The sequence below is a fragment of the Muntiacus reevesi genome, chromosome 9, assembly GCF_963930625.1.
Source record: "Muntiacus reevesi chromosome 9, mMunRee1.1, whole genome shotgun sequence".
In the NCBI taxonomy this organism is placed as follows: Eukaryota; Metazoa; Chordata; class Mammalia; order Artiodactyla; family Cervidae; genus Muntiacus; species Muntiacus reevesi.
Window position 1 is genome coordinate 43,361,090 of NC_089257.1, and position 23,017 is coordinate 43,384,106.

General features: G+C 40.0%; 1 protein-coding gene across 1 annotated transcript; it reads left to right on the forward strand.

Annotated features, from left to right (window-relative positions):
* The first annotated feature begins 1,937 nt into the window (after positions 1 to 1,937).
* On the forward strand, positions 1,938 to 8,534 carry LOC136174250 (tripartite motif-containing protein 5-like). Its single transcript, XM_065944264.1, is given in 10 exon segments — positions 1,938 to 2,415; positions 2,985 to 3,080; positions 3,898 to 4,128; positions 6,039 to 6,061; positions 7,248 to 7,348; positions 7,679 to 7,705; positions 7,947 to 7,970; positions 7,973 to 8,267; positions 8,302 to 8,383; positions 8,385 to 8,534. Coding segments are annotated over 10 exon segments (1,452 nt in total). The 5' UTR covers positions 1,938 to 1,992.
* Positions 8,535 to 23,017: the final 14,483 nt, after the last annotated feature.

Sequence of the window (23,017 nt, forward strand, 5' to 3'; positions counted from 1 at the left end):
GAGATGGGTCCCTGAATGTTACATAATTTGGGAAGTGTCATGTTTAATGTCACTGCAGCCTCTTGTGATGCAGAAAGTCTAGCGGTCTTCTGTACAACAGCCACACTGGTCTTTTCAAACTCATACAAGATGATACGTCTTCCACACACAGCTCATTTCTTCTACCTGGTAGGTTTTTTTCTTCTTTCTCATTTCATATTTCCTTTGTCTTCTTCAGTTTGCACTTTCACTGTTGTGCTTTCAAGCTGAAATTCTTGGGTAACCTTTATTTTCTCCAATTATTTGATTTCTAAAAAACATCTGCATCTTTTTGGCAATATTTTCCACATTTGTTCTTTTGTGTGTATACAAGTATATATATATGCACCTAAGGCTGAATTTTTATTTACTATTATTTTCCAGGTGAATATCAAGTTAATAGTGGTTTAAACCTTCTGTTTAGACTCATATTTCTTTTTATGGATATTAGTCTAGTTGCTAGCATATGTTACTTATTAGTGATTATTAGTTGAATGATCTTGCCCAATATATTGAGTTTTATTTTCAAGACGGACATTTATTTCACCTGTTTATGTGTTTTCAGATACCTGACTTCTGTGATCAGTTGAATATATTGATATACCTCCCTCCCTATAATCCTCTTATACACACCATCTTTGGACTCCTATCAATATCCTTGACCTATTTCCAGGCCAAGGTGAAATCACTATTTACCCACTAAGACTTCCCAGTACCTCCCAAGTGATCTGTATGTCTTCACTTCTTCACTTCCACACCCCCACTGCATTGGGTAATAATTGAGTCCATGAATTTGCCTTTGTTTGTCTTTGATTAGCTCAGTGGGTAGGAGACAGGCCCCTGAAGGAGGACCCCTAATACATTAGGTTTAGTTCCACTCTGTGTATTGAAGATACATGATCTTTGTAAGTCACCATCTCTCTTTACATATCTGATAATGGGTTTGCTCTTACCATGTACAGACACACATAGTCAAATATTGTATGTGTGTGCTCAGTTGTGATCGACTCTTTGCGAACTCATGGACTGAAGCCTGCCAGACTCCTCTGTCCATGGAATTTTCCCAGCAAGATTACTGGAGTGGGTTGCCATTTCCTCCTCCAGAGGATCTTCCTGACCCAGGGATTGAAACTGAGTCACCTGCATCTCCTGTATTGGCAGGCAGATTCTTTACCACTAAGTCACCTGGGAACCCTTGTCATATATTAAAATTATGTCATGACAATAAGGGAAATCATTGTAAAAGTCCAACAAATGATGACAATGATTACACTGTGATAAGTCTTCAGAGCAGGTCTATGTGATAAGAGAACACTTAAGTAGAATTTACTGAAGTACAAGAGACAGTCATACTGATATTTTGATACTGAGGATATTTGGGGCATGGGAAGATGTTGGGTCACATAGGGATCTTAGTGGAAAAGGTGTCAGGTCATCCTTCTGTTTAGTAAAATTAAATAATAAAAATAATTCCACAGATAAGGATATAATTTGTCATGTGACATGAATCAAGAGTAAAGTATTTAAAATTATTATGAAATGTCTTTATAGAATTGTATTGGTTTCTGCCAAATATCAACATAAGTCAGCTATAGATATACATATGTTCCCTCCCTCTTGAACCTCCCTCCCACCTCCTTCCCCATCCCACCGCTCTAGGTTGGTATATAGTCCTGGTTTGAGTTCCCTGAGTCATAGAGCAAATTCCCATTCAATGAAAAAAATAAATAAAAAATTTTAAAGTATTATGAAATATCCTTTTTGCCAGGTCACCAAGCTCCTTATCTTGTATCTTCATGTTTCATTTTTGTCCATCAATAATCTGGTATTTGACTGTATTAATTTATTCACAACTAGTATCTTGCATTTCTATCTTTCTAACTCTGCCCCCTTTTAAACCGTCCAACACACAAGGATCTCTGAGAAAGAGTACCCTCAGAAGTCAGGACAAGTCGGAGCAGCTGAGCAACTCTCATGGCTTCAGGAATCATGATGAACCTACAGGAGGAGGTGACCTGCCCCATTTGCCTGGAGCTTCTGACAGAACCCCTGAGCCTTGACTGTGGCCACAGCTTCTGCCAAGCCTGCATCACTGCAAACAACATGGCGTCCATGAGTGGCCAAAACGAGGAGAGAAGGTGCCCTGTGTGCAGAATTAGTTATGAGCCTGGGAAACTGAGGCCTAATAGGCATGTGGCCAACATAGTACAGAGGCTCAGAGAGGTCAAGCTGAGCCCAGAGGTGGAGCAAGAGAAAAATCTCTGTCTGCGCCACGGAGAGAAACTCATGCTCTTCTGTGAGGAGGACAGGGAAGTCATTTGCTGGCTTTGTGAGCGGTCCCAGGAGCACCATGGTCACCACACTTTCCTCATGGAAGAGGTTGCCCAGGACTATCAGGTAAGAGAAAAGAATGGAGGACAGACAGGTCGTAGATTGTTACTTGAGGGGAAATCTCCACTTTGCATTGGACTTTGTTTACCTGGTCACCATGGACTTGAGGCCTGTGATCTCTTTTCATCCTATGCCCACCTTCTGATGTCTGAGGGACGTTTCTGTGACTTCCCCCCAATTACAAAATAATGATCCTACATACAGACTTTTAGTCAGAAGTAGGTGGAGATCTGATGCCCAAAGAAGCTCTCATGATGACTTTAAACAGGAGGGTAATGAGGACACTGGGTGGATTGAGGTGTAAGTTGTTTCCCTGATGCAGGATCAGGTTTCTTCTAGAATAAAGAGAACCAGTCTTCTTTGGAGAGAGAATGCTGACTCCTATCTCTTGAGTCTTAAGAATACATTCCCCACCTCAGATTTTTCTCCCAGGTCATAGATTCTAATAGCTGTTCTCTACAGTTTTTGTAAAGTGGAGTCTCTTTGGAAATCAGCCTCATTTCTCTCTCATTTATCCTCTACAGTGATGCTCAGAAAGTCCATAGCTTGACTTTGGTGTGGTTCTTTTCTCACAGAAGAAACTCCGGGAAGCTCTAGAGAAGCTAAAGGAGAAGCAGCTGGAAGCTGAGGAGTTGGAAGTTAAAGTCAGAGCACAGATTGCTGCCTGGAAGGTAGGAGAAGGCACTTCCTGAGGGAGTTAGACAGATATCTTGGACAGGACCTTGGGTGGTCACAAGTAGCAGCCTTCCTCTTTGTTCCCTGACAGTTGTCATTTGATTAGTCCTTTCCTTCATCCTATCCCTGATAAGGGTAGTGCTAAAAAGGGAACATATCACAAATGAACATAGATACTGGAAGGGAGGTATTTATACAGAGGACATCTGTCATGAGGATAACAAGGGAATTTCATATTCCATTCCTGTCATGTTTTTTGTCCTTGACTCTTCTAAATGAGACATTTGGCAATGGATCATGGTTCTGTCCTGGCTTCCCTGGTAGCTCAGCTCTTAAAGAATCTGCCTTCAATGCAGGAGACCACGGTTTGATTCTTTGGTTGGGAAGATCCCCTGGAGAAAGGATAGGCTACCCACTCCAGTATTCTGGCCTGGAGAATTCCATGGACTGTATAGTCCATAGGGCCGCAAAGAGTTGAACACAACTGAACGACTTTCACTTTCATTTTCATAGTTTTGTAAGACATAACTGAGCAACTTACACCTGTCCTCAGCGTTCAACCTTAGCAGAAGGTGGCGGGAGGGAGTCAAGAACAATGTAGGAAGGCACGAGCATCCTGGACATCTGTGTGAAGATTGAGTCACAGCCAGGGGTCCCATTTGACTATGAGTTGTCTTCAACAATGCAGACTTGGGACTATTATTTTGAAATGTGATGTAGAGAAAAAAGAAATATCATGTGAGCTTCCCTAATCATTGCTTCCCTCCTTTCTCTCTCTCTGTCTTCCTCTCTCTCTTTCTCGTACTCCTGAAGGATCAAATACAACATGAGAGACAAAATGTCAAGGCAGTGTTTCAAAAACTGAGAAAGAACCTTAAATATGAGGAGGTGAAGGAAATGCAAAAACTGAAGAGTAAGGAGGAAGTTGGTTTACGTAACCTGGCAGACTCTGAGCGTATGCTGATCCAGCAGAGCCAGTTGGTGAGAAATCTCATCTCAGATGTGGACCGTCGTTTGAAAGGATCAACAACGGAGATGCTGCAGGTAACATTGGGCAAGAAAACCCAGCATCTGTGATATGAACACTTGAGCAGTACTGTTCATATGATATATAGCTTTCTATGTTCTTAACTTCACCCTTCTTATATCGTTGAATGTAAAATATATGTCCTATAGATAGCAATAGTGGCTTTTTATCAGGTCAAAAAATCTTCCTTTTAATGGAGAATTAATACAACGACATTTAATAATGCAACCATTGATCTGGTTATATTTAAATTTGTCATTTTTCTATTTGCATTCCATATGGCTAGTTTTCATTCTTTCACTTGAACTAGGTTCTTTTGTGTTAAACAAATATCTCGGGTATAAAATATTGTTTTGTTATTTTATAACTATGTATGTTTTTCACTTTTTCCTAATAGCTGCTCTAATGATTAGAATGTTTCCTACCCCATCATGATCTATTCCTGACTAACACCAACTTCATTTCAGTAAAAATAGAAACTTCCTGTACCACTGCTTCATTTTCCTCCAGCAACAACACAATGATGCTTTTAATATTGCACCCAATCCTACAGGCAAGCATCTGAACTTTTCAGAATAATGGGAAGAAAAATTCTCTTTTCTTCTGGAGTTTATGTCAGGAGGTTTTTGTTTTCTTCATTAACTGAGAATAAAGTCAATATGAATGATAGTTGCTCAGTTGTGTCTGACTCTTTGCAACCCCATGGACTATAACCCACCAGGCTCCTCTGTCCATGGAATTCTCTAGGCAAGAATACGGGAGTAGGCTGTCATTTCCTTCTCCAAAAGTCAATATAGGTGGAGTAAATAGAATTGGAGAAAGACACAGACCAGATTCTGATGACAAGGTTGGAGCTTCAAAACTAAGCATTGATTAAAGTTGTAATTGTATTCACAAAATTTTCTATTTATTGCAGTTTTATTTAATTTTTGTCATATACAAGAAAAGAGCAGAGAGACTTTGTGTTTTGCTTTTTGTGTGTGGACCCAGCTGTTGTACTAGTTTTTCGTAACATGGAAATAAGTCTAATATTAAAGACACCAAATATACTGATAAATATCTGCTCAAAAAAAAAAAAACAACATATCTGATGATTAAGAAGATTAGATGGCTACAAACTTCAGGATTTGAACAAAATTGACTCAGCACAAACTAAAGTACAGATAAATGCTCTAGTTTTTGGGCAGTGATTGAGTGCTTATTGGTAACATTAGGAAAATGGGATACAAGGGAGGAGACAGTTTAGTTGATGAATAGTAAGTTACATATTAGACATCCTAAATTACTGATTCTTGTGACATTTTTTACCAAATAGATTAATAAGCATTTAAGAGACAAAATTGAGTAAAAGTAAAGATTTGGAAATCAACTGCACATGTGTATGTTGAACTTAAGGAAGTGAAAGAGATCACTGATAGTGTACAAAATGAGGCTAGAGAGACATGAAAAACACATACATTAATACGTTTGTTTACTTCCAGCCTCATAAAAGCCATGTAAATAGCTTGAGGAATATTAGGATTATGTATTCATCTTTGATTCTCCAAAGCCTGACTTAAAGCTTGGCAAATAATAGTAGAATACTTGATACTTTTGTTGAATAAATTAAGGAACCATTAAATATTCAAATAGCCTCATGGGGCATTTTATGCCTTTGCAGGAAAGTGAATATGTTGGTTTTTTATGTTCTTTCATCAGCACATACTAAAAGCCTCCTGCTTTTACAAGTGTCAAAGCTATTTTACCTTTGTTGAAAATGTGACAGTGTCACAAGAGTCTTCTAGAATGATTGGCCTCGCTCTTATTTTTACTTTTGCTCTCACTTTGATACCATCCTATTCACACAATCAGGGGTGGAGGGGATGTAATTAAGATTTCTAAGTGGGAGGACCTATTACTTCTTGACTCATGTTTTTTTCCTCACTAGGATGTGAATGACATCATGAAAAGGTACGTGTGGGAGACCAGAGATTGTCCATTTATGGAATAAAAATAATTAAAATCACTATCTAGATTTATCTGGTGGCCAATTAGAGGAAAATAATGGTCAAGGCAGAAAAAATGGTATATAGATTTGCTTTCAATTTCTGTTCACAAATCAAGGCTAAATTTTTCCTAATGATTAAGAATGGACCAACTTCTATGGTAGATAATTGAGGTCATTGAAAGTCACAGAGTTTAGTCAGTAGCCATAATAGGAATAAGATGTTGCAATAACAGACTCCTGTGACCTCAAATATTTAATTCACACTTGGTATTCTTATGCAACTCAGCTTTCATCTTTAGTAGGTGCTTGAATTACCTTGGGAGAGTCATGTCTTCTTTATCTGCCAAGCACCCAAATTGGAGACAGCTCCTTTATATTTGAATTTTGCCTTGGGTATAGAAGAGACTTGGCCCTTCTATATCTTTCTGATTAGATTTCCAAAAACAGACTTGAATATCAAAGAATATTATGGCTGTGCTACAAACAATTGATCCATCTTGCTCATATACTCTAGAAGGCAGAGTGGAAAGGTAGTATCCTTGTGTTTGAATTTGCACGTGTACATGGTAGCATCAAGATTTTTACAAACACATGAAATTTAAACCACTGTTGCTTTAGTATTCCTAATGTCCTATTTTTCAAGGGTTTGTCATTATTCCCAGAGAACTTGAGATCTCAGGGTATTCTGAGAGCCTTTGTATTGGGGAGCAGACTTTGAAGATTTGGGGACTCTCTAGACAGTGTTCCCATACCTGGTATGTCTCAAACACCTGGGAGCCAGGTCCTGCTACCTAACTTTCTGACACCTCCCTGGAACACATATCTATGCAGGGATTTTTCCACAAATTAATATTTTGTGGTACCAAAATATTATTTCAAATAATTTCATATGCTTTCTAGAAGCTAGAGAGGGAGAGGTTAATGATTTCACTAAAGAAGGAAGAAACTGTCCTTCTGACAGGTCAATACAGTTCCAGGTCACACAGGGTAACTAGGAAGGTGGACATTAGCACATTCCTTCTGGCACCAAAGTCAGGTATCCATTCTCTCCTTTCCCAAGACAGTTCAAGTGCATCAGTGGAGTGAAAGTCAGTGGTTTGAGAGGAACAAGAAGTCAGTCACGTGGGGGTCAATCTTTTTCTTCCCTAGGAGTGAAACTTTAACCCTGAAGAAGCTCAGAACTCTCCCCAAGGGACAAAGGAGAATGTGTTCAGCTCTTGATCTGACAGACATACAGCGAGTGTATAATGGTGAGGGATGCTACCTAAGTGGGTGCCTGTGGAATTCTTGTGATGGAGGGAAAATGGGGAGGAGGCTCCAATTTCTAGATATGGATAGAGACAGCAAAGCCCAAATACTTTGTGCTGACGATGTGGTCATATTTATGGGAAGGGACCAAGTGTTCGATCATCTTCTCTTTCATTAGTTCAATACCCCACCACAGCCCTTCCCCTAATCTGGAAAAAGTAGATTTCAGAGCTGACTTGCTGGCTTATATATAACATTATGGTTTATTAACCATAATAATAATATTGGTTTATTAACCAATAATAATAGTACTATTATTTTTATTATTTCAGGGCTGACAGATGTGCAACGCTACTGGGGTAAGGAAACATCACAATGTTATCAAGCCACCCTATTTTCATCATCTTTTAGACTTTTTCATTTTCTATTAGGCCTCATATTTTAAGATGTCTGTTTCCACTCCCAACACACACACACACACACACACACACACACACACACATACTACCTTTCCATTCAAGTTATTTTAAAGATATCTTTTACCGCATCACAAATAAACCTACATAATAGCCCTAATCCAACTCTGTAATTTTTCCACAGTTCACGTGTTCCTGAATCTTCTCGCTAGGACCTTGCCATTTCTGAGAACCAGAAGCAATTGAGATATGTGTGCAATTTGGAACCAAACCATATATATAAGAATGATGATTTTGAAGATTATTGTGTCCTGGGCTCCCCAGTTATCACATCACAGAAATATCATTGGGAAGAAGATGTATCAGAAAAACCTGCCTGGATCCTGGGAGTATATGGTGGAAAACAGCATGGATATAAGAAGTTTCTATTTGAAAACAATGGAAATTGTCAGTATGTTTACTGGAGATATCAACCTAAATATAGCTACTGGATTATAGGGTTAAAAATTATGTTCAGAAAAAAAAAAATATGTTCAGTTTGAATATGATGCTTTTGATGAGTCTTCTTCCTCAGGTCCCTTGATCTTAACCCTTTCCCTGAGTGTTCCCCCCTATTGTATTGGGGGTTTTCCTAGCATGTAATACTGATGTCTTATTTGTCAATGTCACAGACCAAGGAATTCTCATCTATAAACTCTCTTCATGTTCCTTTACTCAGAGAATGTTTCCATATTTCAGTCCTGGGAAACGTAATGCTCCCATAACTCTGTGATGGCCAAACTCTTGAACTTTCTTAGATTCACACTCACTTCTTTGTAGTATCTCTTGATATATGTGCATCTTTGATTATCTACTATTGTCCCACCCCTCTGTCTTGTTCAATTTAAATATCCTACTTCATCAAAGGCTTCCTTGGTGACTCATTGGTAAAGAATCTGCCTACCAATGCAGGAGACATTCAATGCGGTTGGGTTCAATCCCTGGGTGGAGAAGATCCCCTGGAGAAGGAAACGGCTAACCACTCCAGTATTCTTGTCTGGGAAATCCCACGGACAGAGGAGACTGGTGGACTACAGTTCATGGGGTCACAAAGAGTCAGACATGAGTTAGCGACTAAATAACAACAACAACAACAATTCATCAATAGGATAAAAGATTTGTTTGTGTCATATTTCCCCAATATCATTTTTGCATTTGGAGAAAATTTTAATTCATCATTCCCTATATCCTAAGGAAAAATGACTGATGCCTCATAAAGAAAGAATAGTATTGAAGGGATGTCTCTGCCAAATTTTTAACAATCTCATTTCCTCTGCCACTGACTGCTAAGAAGGAAAGCTTTTCAACAACTTTTGCATACTGTCAGACACCTAGTTTAGGAGTCATTCTCTAAAGAATGAGTGCTGAGTAGTGTTTCTGTTTATCTATGATGTCCCTTATTCATCAAGGAATTAAGGAGAAAATATCATAAATGATATGTACTAAGAGAGGAAGTTTTGTGTCCAGAGCATTTGAGTTCAAGTCCTGTCTCTCTACACATTAGCAGTATAATCTTGAATAACATCCCTAAACATTGCTCATTTTCTTAAAGTAATCTTGATATTAAAATTGCACCATACATAAGGTCATTGTGAGAAGATAAATGTTGCTAAATGTAAAGCATCTAAGTGTCTCAACTTAAATATTTGATCTATTAATTAATGAAAAATAAAACCTTTGTCAGTGTCTTATTAAACAGGTTTGTGCTTTCAGGGGCATAATGTTTTGTTTTATTTTTTATTGATCTCTCTTTTTCCAGGTCCTAGACATCTTTGTGCCTCTGTCCAGACTACTGCAACCAGCTCTCCCTGTCACAGAAAACCGTGTGTGTGTGTGTGTGTGTGTGTGTGTATAATTATTGTTAGAATTTTATTATGGTTTTTGTGTTTCTACACACTAGCTCTTAGCAAGTAAACTAGATTCTATGATACTCAAGATCTCATTTGTAAGAAAAAAAAATTATACAAAATTTACCTGATTAGTATTGTGAAAGTTAAACAACACAATATTTGAAACAATACCTGTAATTTCTAGCACATAAGGGACTAGTCCCATAGGGTGTCTGTTTTTTCTTTGGTTCCCTTTCACTGTGACTGAAATCACTTTAAGAATATATGCTAGTTTATTTTCAAAATTATTTCCATTTCTATGTTTTAAGAAACAGAATGTGTTAATTGAGAGATTATACTTTTCTTTCAATCTTACCTAATTTTTAAATAAATCTTTCTGTGTATAAATAGCTTTTTTTCATTCTTTTTTGGCAACACCAAGAAACACATGGCATCTTAGTCTCCTGAGCAGAAATCAGACCGGCACTCCCCTTACAGTAGAAATGTCAAGTCTTAATCACTGGACTGCCGGGGAAATCCCATCTTTTCTTATTTAAAAAAAACTTTTCTGCAGTAAATCTGTCTTATTGAAATTGAATTTTGATTGGTCACTTTGCCCAATTTTTAAAATTTATCATTCCCAATATGTTATGACTCAGAAGTGTAATTGTGGGATTTGTTACCAATTTTGTAGCTAAGTGTTTGTCTGCTCTGATCAGACTTACTATTGCAACAAGGTGAAAGCTGTCAGAAAGAAAAGTCTGTTGTCTTCTTTCATTGAGATAGGAGGGATTATTCCTGCAATGGATATTCATTTGGGGTAGACATACACACACACATTCATTGGTGGGATCCCCATGTCTTTTGGAATTTTTATGCCTAACTCTTTCAACAGAGTCAGAGTTTTAAAATAAAATGTGAATTTTTGGTGAAGCAGTATCTGCTTTATCCCTGCTTATTCCCAAGAATTCTCTACTTCTTTACCTTTGGAAGGCCTTTGATGAGTCAAGGATTTCCAAGGAGGATTTTTCCAGTTTCTGCGTGTATGTGCACACATACCTCCATGTCTTGGGACTTATTTATGCAAACTGAAGGAAATTGATCTTCTAAATTTTTCCTTTGACCTCAGTCTTCCTGTCACCCCATTGCTACAATGACTGAGGCTCTGACTCACTACTAAACATCATAGTCTTGGTTTATTGACACATGACTCTCTAGGGATAATGATATCTTTTTATTTACTGGAAAAACTGATCCTTCAGTTCAGGATGAAGTATCTTGTTATGAGAATATGAAAATTTAAATTTTTATATAAATAGAATAGAAAATATCTGCACACTGAAGGACATTCACTTTCTAAGGGAGGTTCCTGGCCCCAGAAGTAAAGGTCTCTGCTGAAAATAATGTGAAATCGACCTTGCTCTCAATTATAGGGTCTCTTCTCAGTAAAGGAACAAGGAGGGTTTTTGGAATTTCTTCAATCAGTGGTGCTGGGAAAATTGGACAGCTACACACCATATACATAAGAAACACAGAATAGATTAAAGACCTAAATGTATGTCCTAAAACAGTATAACTCCTAGAAGAAAACCTAGTAGAACACTCTTTGACGTAAAGTACAGCAATATATTTTTGAATCTGTCTCCTAAGACAAAAAAAACTAAAGCAAAACCAAACAAAAGAGGCCTAATTAAACTTAAAATCTTTTGCACAGCAAAGGAAGCTATCCACAAAGCAAAAAGACAACAGACTGAAAGGGAGAAACATTTGCAAATGATATGAGCAATAAAGGATTAATAGCCAAAATTTAGAAATAGTTCATACAACTCAATATAAAACAAACAAACAAAAAACCTAATTTAAAAATGGGAAGAAGCCCTGAAAAGATATCTTCTGCTAAAGAATACACAGCTGTTCGACAGGCACATGAAAAAATGTTCAGCATTGCTAATCATCAGAGAAAAGCAAATCACACCTGCCATGAGATAACATCTCACACCTTTCAAAATTGCTATCATCAAAAAGACCACAAATAACAAATATTGGTAAGTTTACAGAGAAAAGGGAGTTCTAGTATAGTGTGAGTGAGAGTTTAGATGGGTGCAGTCACTAGGGAGACAGTATGGAAATTTCTCAAAAAACTGAAAGTACAAATAGCATATGATTTAGCAATTTCACTCTTAGGTATATATCTGAAGAAAGCAAAACGAAAACAAAAGTAAAAATTTGAAAAGATACCTGCACCCCAACATTCATGGCAGCATTATCTACAATAAAGAAATACGGAAGCAATCTGTGTCCATATAGTTGAACGGGTAAAAAAGTATACAAAATGGAATATTAGCCAAAAAAAAAAAAAAGAAAGAAAGAAATTCTGTCATTTGCAACAAATATATGGAGCTAAGGTACATTATGCTTAATAAAATAAGTTAGACAGAGGAAATCAAATACTCTAGATTTATACTTACATGTGGAATCTAAAAAAATAAAACAAAGTTATGAAACAAAACAGAAACAGATTCACAGATATAGGAAATAAATTAGTGCTTGCAACTGGGGAAAAGTAAGTGAGGAGAAACAAGATAAGTATGAGTTTAAGAGAAATAAACTACTATGCATAAAATAAATACCCTATAAGAATATATTATATAACATTACTTAGAAATAACTTTAAAAGGAGTATTTCTACAAATATATTGAATCACTAGGTTTTACACCTGAAACTAATATCACATTACATATCAATTATACCTCAATAAAAAATATGTCAGAGTATTATAAAATAATTATCATTGTGAGAGATCTTTTCTTATCAATTTCATAGCTGCCAGGCCCTACTTTATAATCACAAAAGCCTCTTTAACTGAATATACTAATTAAAAGTTGATTTAGCATCCTATCCTAATTTTGCAGTAGTCTTATTTCATGAAAAAAATCTTTTCTCTGTCTGCCCAATTTCAAAAAAATATTATTTAAGGCACTGCAGGAAAAGTCAGGAGTATTTTGTAGAATTTCTCAACAATGTTGAAGGCAAGCTTTGTTTCTCCTGGCTCACTTCCCCCTTTCCAGAGGGCTGATAAACATGGCCATCCTGGGGATGAAGAAGAGACCGCTCTCCTCCCTTGGTGCAAAGGGAGGGGGAAGTCTCTGGTACTGGTTATTCACACAAGGCTTGATTGGATCTCTATGTCCTGTCCTCTAGAATTATGAACAAATCATACCTCTTGAGTAAATAACATGAATTGATTGGTTTTTAGGGTCAGTATATATTTTGAGTCATAAACAGCCAGATTTTTTTCAGAGTGACTGTCTCAGTTTTTATTCTCATGGTTCAGAAAGGAGAAGGAGATAATTTGGGGTATGGTGGTTAATGCAGAGCTATAAACGTGACTTTGAATATAGATGATTTTTGATCTGAAAATCTTGTTGACTTTTGGAAGGGACTGGAAGGCTCAGCATGTATGAGTGTGTTAATGTGGCCCGCAAGGGAGGAGGATAAAATTTATTGTGAGGACCAAAGGTGATGAGTTTCATTATGCAAGGACCTGTCTTTTTCTTTAGTCCTTCCTTCTCTGTCTTGCATCCCACAAATTCCATATTTCTCCTTTTACTCTCCAGTCCCTTTGAATGTCTAACCTGACCCTTCTTCCTGGGCCCCAAAGAACTAAAGGATTCCCTCCAGAAGAGCCTGTGTGTGATATTTGTATGAGGTATATGTGCCTCTGGAATGTGAAGAAAGAACTCTTTCTACTAGTGGAGGATGAATAGGCTGGCTCTTTATCAGGATCTCATCTCTTTAACACCCAAGAACTCCCTTTCTTCAAAAACTCAAACTCCTATTTATGTGATGTATTTCTGGGGAGATTGATGTACAGCAGACTTGGATTGTAAAGTCTTGTTTCAATCTATAATTTGAAAATGGTGGCTATGTAGGTATAACATGTTTCTGAGGTTGTCTGGTGATATTATCAAAAATACACTTGGAAAATATAGAAGGGAATCAGAGACTTGAAAGATTGTGAAAAAGTGGGGGTAGGTGAGACTGATGTCCTAGGAACCTCCTTTGACATATTATATTTATGGTGAGAAGAAACCAGTGAAGAAATCACAACGGTGAGGTATAGAAAACATGGGCCAATGGGAAACCTGAATGATCCAAGCTCCTTTTCCCACCACCCGAAATCTGTGTCCAGAGCCAACTATGTTGCTATCAATTACATTATAGGTTATTATGTTTTGAAGAACCAGAGAATAATAAATTCTCCTTCAAGCTGTTTCCCCGTCTAATCTATACATTTCTTGCTGGAGAGGAATCTAATGAAAGATTTCCCACTTTGGGTCTGTGACTTCTAACTGTTTCTGGTCTAAAAAAACTCCTAAAATATAGGAAGCAGTGGTTAGAGTTTGACCATATAGATAAACTACAGAATTAAGGTAAGTATCTGCATAAACCTTTGGAATAAAACAGGGAAGATATGAAAATTGGTTAGTTAAGTTTTCTTCCAAGAAATTCATGTAAATGTTAATTGTAAGGCTAGTGCAGAGAAAAAGAGAGTGAGCCGGGCAGTCAGGCAAGAAAAGGAAATTTATTAGAGGGAAAAGAGAGGGTGACTGGCTCTTAAGGAGAACCAACGTTCTCCCTTTCTGACGGAGTCCTTCTTATACCCCACCAATGAAAAATTCTCTGAAGATGGTCATGTAGCCAGAGGTCTGGAATCTGGTGGTCTCACATCTTTGAGAAGATAGGTGCCAGTGAGATAACAGGATGTCATTTGGGCAATTTGGTCAGTCTCACAGATCACTGTGATTTATTCTTTGTTTGTGAGGTGGACATAACGAGCTATCTTATCAATGAGACCCCATGTGGACCCTATCATTCCAGCCTTTTTGATTTAGGATAAGGGCTGAAGGTCAATCTTCTGTAACTGCTTCCTGTGGGATAGGAGCATGGGGCGGATGGGGGGGGGGGTAAAATAAGAAAAGGCTGAAATGCAGATCAGGGATTTGTGTGGGCTCAAAGTTTTTGATAATCTGGGTGAGTTAGAAGTAGCTCGTGGATAGTTCAGTTGGTAAAGGCTTGTAAGCAGTCCTGCAGAATTTTTGAAAAAAGACATATAAAACATGGGCTGAAAGTTAGAATAGGGGTAAGTAGAAGGAGAGAGCCTAGAAAAGGTAGGACTCAGGGCATCCAATTCCAATTGCTTAACCAGTTTTTCCACGAATTACTGGGGTATTGGCATATTCTCAAGGCCCTGCTTGTCAGATTTCTTGCTGCTTCCTTTACAACGTCTGATTTATTGGTGTAGAAACAGCAGGCTTCCTCCAAAAATAGGCATAGGCCTCCTTTTTCTGCTTTGAGGAGGTCTAATCCTCTTCTGTTTTGGAGGACCACAGCTGCCAGGGAATCTAGCTGGTTTTGAATAGTGATAAGGCTGTTAGTTATTTCTTCTAGGCAGTCAGTGAGGTCTGTAGAAAGGCTTTGATAATAATTTATAGAGGTTGTGAGTCCTACAGTCCCTTTCCCAATCCCAGTGGCTATTCCTAAACTGATTAATAGAGGAATGAATTGAATTGCCCGTGTGGGTCAGTTATGAGTTAGTGGGATAGGAAGGCTCTGATTGTTAGAAGCAATAGACATATCTGAGGCCAGATATACCAGGGTGCATGTTCCTAGCCAGTTAGTGGGAAGACATAAATAAATAATGGTCCCACATAAGAAAAATATTCCAGGGGTAAGAAGACAACAGCTGAAATCGATAGCAAATAGGAGTCTTTCTGGGAACTTGTTTGTGGTCTCTGAAACTGACAGTGAACTCCCCAATGTAGCCCCTGCAAGAGGAGTATTTATACTATATGCAGAAGGGAGTCTCCCTGAGAAAGTAAGAGAATGTCCTGCAGTTCCTGAGACATGATAGATTGGCCTGAAGGGAAGGAGAGATATGAAGTGTAATTACAGAGGTGTGGCGGTATAGTTCCTAGTTGAGGGGTAAGAATTGTTTATAGAGTTTTGTCTGGAAAAACAGAAAGGAGCCTGTTGTTGTAGACAAACATCAAAAGTGGTGGATGATAAGGAGCAGTAACCAGGCTAGATCAGAAGGTAGGCTTGGGATAGTAACAGAGGCTTTGAATTTTGAGAGAAGGTCTCTCCCAAGAATAGGAGTGGGGCATTTTGGGAGTATGAGAAAAGAATGGGAAAATGAGGTATCTTGATGTGTGCAAGGTAGAAGTAAAGTGAAGTGAAGTGAAGTCGCTCAGTCGTGTCCGACTCTTTGCGACCCCGTGGACTGTAGCCTGCCAGGCTCCTCCATCCTTGGGATTCTCCAGGCAAAAATACTGGAGTGGGTTGCAATTTCCTTCTCCAAGGGATCTTCCCAACCCAGGGATCGAACCCAGGTCTCCCACACTGCAAGCAGACGCTTTGTCCTCTGAGCCACCAGGAAACTCCGTGCAAGGTAGAGGCTTGGTTATTCGTGGTGTAGATATTAAATCATCAACCCCCATAACAGAGACCTGAGGAACCTTGGTTTTTCCGGAGTAGACAGGCATAGCAGAGTAGGTGGCTCCCGTATCAATGAGAGAGGAGGTCGGCTTACCTGCCTCTGTAAGAATTACCCTGGGCTCTGTAGAGGTGACGACAGTCGGGGCCTGGGACCCTGGGCACCTTCAGTCTTCAGCAGTGAGTCCGAGGAGACTGGGCAGAGCTGGGTCAGAGGACTCCTGCTTGGCACCAGGAGGGGATGTCTGGATCCCTGGAGGGGGATTTGGGCAATCGACCTTCCAATGTCCCTTTATGCCACAGCTGGGACATGGACCTGGAGGGGGCCTTGGCTTTAGGCAGGAGCAGGCCCAGTGGCCTTCTTTGCTGCATTTGAAGCAGGGCCCAGGTGGCTTCTTTTTTTTTTTTTTTGGTTGGTGGAGGCTTGGAGTCATGTAGGGCAGTGGCTAAAAGGTGGTATTTGGCCTGATCTCCTTGGGCCTTCTCTAGCTTTGCCTGTTCTTCCCAGTTATTAAAAATCTTAAAGGCTAAATTTAAAAGATCTCGTTGAGGCATTTGAGGGCCTTCTTCTGCCTTTTTAAGTTTCTTTTGGATATCTGGGGACGACTGGGAGATAAAATGGGTGTTAAGGACAATGGTGCCTTCTGCTGAAGTGGGGTTTAATTTTGTATATTTTTGTAGCGCTTCCATTAACCTGGCTAGAAATTGTGCTGGGTTTTCATCTATCCCTTGAGTTATTTACCGGAGCTGATCAAAGTTGACTGCTTTATGACCTGCCTTTTGAAGGCCCACAATGAGGCAAGCAACCGCATGGTTAGGGCTGCTCCTCCCGGTCTCCCCTGATAACCCCAGTTGGGATCATCTCGGGGAGACAGCCATTGCCTTTAGTGTCATCAGGCCCGTCTATCTCATCAGCATGTGCCTGAGAGGCTTGCCATACTCATTCCTTCTCTTCTGGGTGAAGAGTGAAGGAAAGGATGATGTAAACATCATGCCAGGTTAAGTTGTAAGCCTGGGTAAGATACTTGAATTCTTTTAGATAATTATGAGGGTCTGAGAAGGAGCCAAGATGCTTTTCAATCTGAGATAGATCGGTGAGGGAGAATGGGACAGGAACCCCAACAATGCCTTCTGCTCCAGCTACTTCCCATAAACGGAGGAGTGGAGCAGACGAAGGAGCGGGGTCCTGCGGTGAAGTTTCCTGTTTTAAAGTTGTATGGGCCCAGGTACGAGGAGGGGATCTTGGGGTTTGGGGTAAAACCTTGGGACCCTCCGGGTAGAGGGTGGGGCTGAGGTCTCAGAGCTTATCTCAGGCATGGGCTGGGGAGGGGGATTGGGAGCTGTGGCAGAGGCCTACCCTTGAGAAGGAGGGAGGGAGGAGAGGACGTGTAAGGTGGAGATTGTGGAACTGGATCTGGAGCGGCTGCAAGGGGATTGGGAGCGATAGGGGGTGGGCTGTGGTCGGAAGGGTCGAAGGAAGAAGAAAAGTTTGAACAGAGATCGGGAAACATTGTATTAGGAGGATGTGGCCCAGAGTGGGCTGAGAATATTTGAGAAGTAAAACAGTATTCACAGAGAGAGGGTCGGGAGCGAAGAGCAAAGAAAGCCTGAACATAAGGTATTTCTAACCACTTGCGGCTGTGGCAGAAGTTATCGAGGTCCTGTGGAGTATCATAATTGAGACTTCTATTTTCTGGCCATTGGGACCTGTTATCAAATCTGTTACTAAGCCCTGTTATTGCAGCCAGACAGTGTGAGAATAGTAATAAGTCTTTTTGGTCTTATCTCCCCTTGGAAGCCCAAATCTTTTAGGTTTTGGAGAACGCATCCTAGAGGAGTAGATTTTGAGGGCTAGGATTGAGAATTTCCCATTGCGGCTGAATAGGGAGGTTAGACAAAGGAGAGAGAAAGTGAGGAGAAAGGTTGGAGAAAAAAGGCGTCCCCCTTCTCCTTGGGACTTTCTCAGAGAGTAATAATAATCTGCTTTGAAATGGGCGTCCCCTATTTCATAGTCAGATGGGGCACAAGGCCCAGGGCCAGAGGGTCGTGGGGATCCTCCCGCCTAGAGAGAGAGAGAGAGACAGACAGACAGAGAGAGACAGAGACAGAGACAGAGAGAATCCGAGGGAATGGGATTTCACTCACCCTTGTAACCAATGGATGAAATGAATGGATGTCAGTCCAGCAAGGCAAGTGGAGAGTCCCGACCCGGAGCTCATCTCAGTTTGTTGGCAAGGTCTAAGGGAGGGGACCAGCGGAGGTGGGCTTGTGAGAGGCACCCACCCAGCTGGATCTTCCCTCCCAGGTTTCAGAACCAGAATGTAAGGTGAGTGCAGAGAAAAAGAGAGCCGGGCAGTCAGGCAAGAAAAGGAAATTTATTAGAGGGAAAAGAGAGGGTGAGTGGCTCCTAAGGAGAACCAGTGTTCTGCCGTTCTAACGGAGTCCTTATACCCCACCAATGAGAAATTTTCTGAAGGGGTGGTCACGTAGCTGGAGGTCTGGAATCTGGTGATCTCACAGCTTTGAGAAGATAGGTGCCAGTGAGATAACAGGATGTCATTTGGGCAATTTGGTCAGTCTCACAGATCACTGTGATTTATTCTTTGTTTGCGAGGTCGACATAACTAGCCATCTTAACGAGACCCCATGTGGGTCCTATCATTAATAATACTAGAATTCCATTAGGTACCACAGCAATTATATTACTGCAACAATAGAAAAAAAACCATGATTACCCTCAGTATGCTCAAGACAATAAAAACTGTATCAATAGCCATGTCACTGCATGTCTTTCTATTTAAATTTCACTGCTTAGCCACAACAATTTGCAGCAGAACTGAGACAATAAAGAACAGCATAGAAAATTTCCCTCCCTTCCTTCAAAAACCTTACCACCATTTGATCCATGAGGAGAGATTCTCAGTGATTGCATTATGTAATAACACAGAATATAAAGGGAAAAAAATGCCAGTTCTCAGAATGTCATTTCTACAAAAGTTAGATTATTATCATTACACTTGAAAATCATCGTGGGTTTTAGTTCATGCATACCCAAGAAAATGAAACTGTTCATATGGCTCAACAATTATGCCTACATAATTTAATTCCTGCCTCATAGGTATGAGTCAAAGAGAGTTTATAAGCCAATATTAGCTTTTTCTTCTGTGGATTATAAACAATACCAGAATATCTGTCCTTTAACTCTACAAGCATCGACTTCTCTGTCTCCCAACCTGCCAAACATCAGTTGATGTGTGCCGGTTGCTATGCTTTGCAGCCTCTCAGTCAAGGACCCAATATATATGATCAGAACCATTTATTAATTTATGTGTTCTTACATGCCTACAAGTTGCTAGATGAAATGGCAGTGACATAGCTTTATCACTGTTAGTTTCTGGAAGACAGCCTCAGTAAGGAAGAAATGTGCATGCCTGAGTGTGCCAAGTCACCTCAGTCCTGTCCAACTCTTTGTGATTCTATGTGACCTCCAGTTTTCCCTGTCCACCAACTCCCAGAGCTTACTCAAACTCATGTCCGTTGAGTCGGTGATGCCATCCAACCACCTCATCTTTTGTTATCTCCTTCTCCTCCTGTCTTCAGTCATTCCCAGCATCAGGGTCTTTTCCAATGAGTCAGTTCTTTGCATCAGGTGGCCAAAGTATTGGAGTTTCAGCTTCAGCATCTGTCCCTCCAATGAATAAACAGGACTGATCTCCTTTAGGATGGACAGGTTAGATCTCTTTGGAGTCCAAGGGACTCTCAAGAGTCTTCTCCAACACCACATTTCAAAAACATCAATTTTTTGGCGCTCAGCTTTCTTTATAATCCAACTCTCACATCCATACATGACTACTGGAAAAACCAAAGCTTTGACCAGATGGACCTTTGGTGGCAAAGTAATGCCTTTGCTTTTTAATATGCTGCTAGGTTGGTCATAGCTTTTCTTCCAAGGAGCAAGCGTCTTTTAATTTCATGGTTGCAGTCACCATCTGCAGTGATTTTGGAGCCCCCCCAAATAAAGTCTGTCACTGTTTCCATTGTTTCCCCATCTATTTGCCGTGAAGTGATGGGACCAGATGCCATGATTTTAGTTTTCTGAATGTTGAGTTTCATGCTAACTTTTTCACTGTCCTCTTTCACTTTCATCAAGAGGCTCTTTAGTTCTTCTTCACTTTCTGCCATAAGGGCGCTGTCATCCGCATATCTGAGGTTATTGTTATTTATACTGGCAATCTTGATTCCAGCTTGTGCTTCCTCCAGCCCAGCATTTCTCATGATGTACTCTGCATATAAGTTAAATAAGTAGAGTAACAATATACAGCCTTGACATAGTCCTTTTCCTATTTGGAACCAGTCTGTTGTTCCATGTCCAGTTCTAACTAGTGCTTCCTGACCTGCATACAGATTTCTCAAGAGGCAGGTTAGGTGGTGTGGTATTCCCATCTCCTTCAGAATTTTCCACAGTTTATTGTGATCCACATAGTCAAAGGCTTTGGCACAGTCAATAAAGCAGAAATAGATGTTTTTCTGGAACTCTCTTGCTTTTTTGATGATCCAGCGGATATTGGCAATTTGATCTCTGGTTCCTCTGCCTTTTCTAAAACAGAAGTAAGCAGGTATAAAATCTGTGAACAGCAGTGGGCTCTGTGGATGTGCTTTGGCCATGGGGGAAAAGAACAGACTAGATAACAGTCTGAAAGAATCCAGACTGCAAAGATCATGCATTAAGGTTTTCATTTTTATGAATTGATCAAAAAGGAAATCTACAAAAATGTGAAGAAGATTGGTGATCATATAAGGTTCAGGTTAGAATGAGCATGACTGTCATAGTATTAGACTCGTTTTCAAGTGATGGAAATGCTCCAAATTTGCTTGTGGGTCAGAAACGTAGCCATGTGGAAAACTACCTTTCTCTCTCTCTCCTCCATCTACAACCATTAAAACATTCACAGCTCAACAAAGGGGCCTCCATCCAACAGTGTGACACTGAAGAATTCTGAACATGAAAGATGAGTGGCCTGGAACACACAGTAGGTGGAATCAAGGAAATGGTGGGAATGGAGCCTGAGATCCCAGGCTTCTGACTATGGAAGCTGAGCCCACTGCTTAAGAGGAGCCAGCAACAGCAGGCAGGGCAGCGCATATGAGTCTGGCATCATGCATGGGTACACAAACCCTGCTTCCAAAGAAATCCGACAATAGTGTCCATGAAGACCATGCCCACACCCTCACCCCTCCTGCTGCAGAGGCATAGACCACCCCAGCTCCTGCACCCTCATCCACAGTGGCGGGGCCCTTGAACCTTATAACAAAGGTCAAGGTGGGGATGGGCTGCTCAATCCAGCTCAATTCAGGTCCTTCCAGCTCTCCCCATTTCCCCCACAATGGAACCTGTTTCAAGGGATCTCGGATGTAAGGAAAGAGCCTGCCATCCTGATGAAGACAGCAACTCTGGCACAAACTCTGGCAGCAATGACACTGCTTTCATGAGATGGAGCAATGAAAGTGTGGAACCACCCGCACCTCTTAACAGAGATGGTGGAAGCTGAAAAATGCCAGCTGTCAAATACAACCAGAGGTAACCGCAGATACTAGAAGCCAAAAGCTTATGTGATGATGCCACCTACTGGTAAATAAAAGGAAATAGACTATCTTGAATCTGTCATTTCATTTCAAAAGTGCAAGCAGAGGAAAAATGTATCAAACAATATGAAGAACTACAGTAACACTACACCACGAAAAGAAAAAGATAATTTTCTAGATGCCAAATTTAAAATAACTGGTAGTCCAGTGGGCAAGAAGCTAGCTTCTAATTCAGGGGTTCCAGGTTCAATCCCTGGGCTTAGCAGGGAAATAGGATCTCATATGTCTGGAAGCACCTGAGCCCATGTGCCACAAATACTGAGCTTGCCTGCTGTAGAATCCATGCTCCAAGACAAAAGAAGTGCTTGACTACTGCAACTAGAGAAAGCCCAGATACCACAGCAAAGGGTCCGAGCACCACAAGGAAGACTCAGCATAGCCAAAAACAAACAAATAAATAAATAGAATAGAATCGTGTGATCGAACTGTTAGAGAATTCAAAATAACTGTCATGAAGAAATTCAAAGAGATACAAGAAAACTCAGAAAGATAGTTTAATGAGTTGAGGAATAAAATTAAAGAGCCTGAAGGAATACTTTACCAAATAGACCAAAACACTAAAAAAGAGCCAAATAGAAATTCTAAAGCCAAAGAACACACTAAATGGGATGAAGAATTTTGGGAAGAGAGAATTAGTGAGCTCATAAATAGAAATCTAGGAATGATACAAGTAGACGAGGAAAGAGAAATAAGATATATTAAAAAAGTGAGGAAATCTTACAAGAATTACTGGAAAGTTTTAGAAAAGGCACCATTAGCATAATGGGTATCCCATTAGGAGAAGAGAGGGAAAAGGGAGAAGAAATATTATTTAAGAAATAATAGCTGTGAAGTTCCCAAACTGGGAGTAGGAATTTGATATACAAGTCCATGAAGTTAAGAGAACATCTAAAGATCCCATTGCAAAAAGATCTTTTCCAGGACAAGATAATAAAATTGTCAAAATTAAATACAAAGAAAGAATTTTAAAGGCAGCCAGGGCAAAAGGGATGATAACCTACAAAAGAGCTCCTATTGGACCATCAGTAGATTTTCAGTAGAAACCCAACAGGCTAGGAGGCAGTAGAATGACATTTTCAAAATACTCAAAGATAAAACTTGTCACTCAAGAATACTCTATCCAGCAGAGCTATTATTCAGATATGGCAGGGAAATACGCAACAAGCAAAAGCTGAGAGAGTAGATGAACCCTAGACCTTCCTTACAAGAGATGCTAGTAGGAGATCCTCTAGCAGAATCAAAATGGCA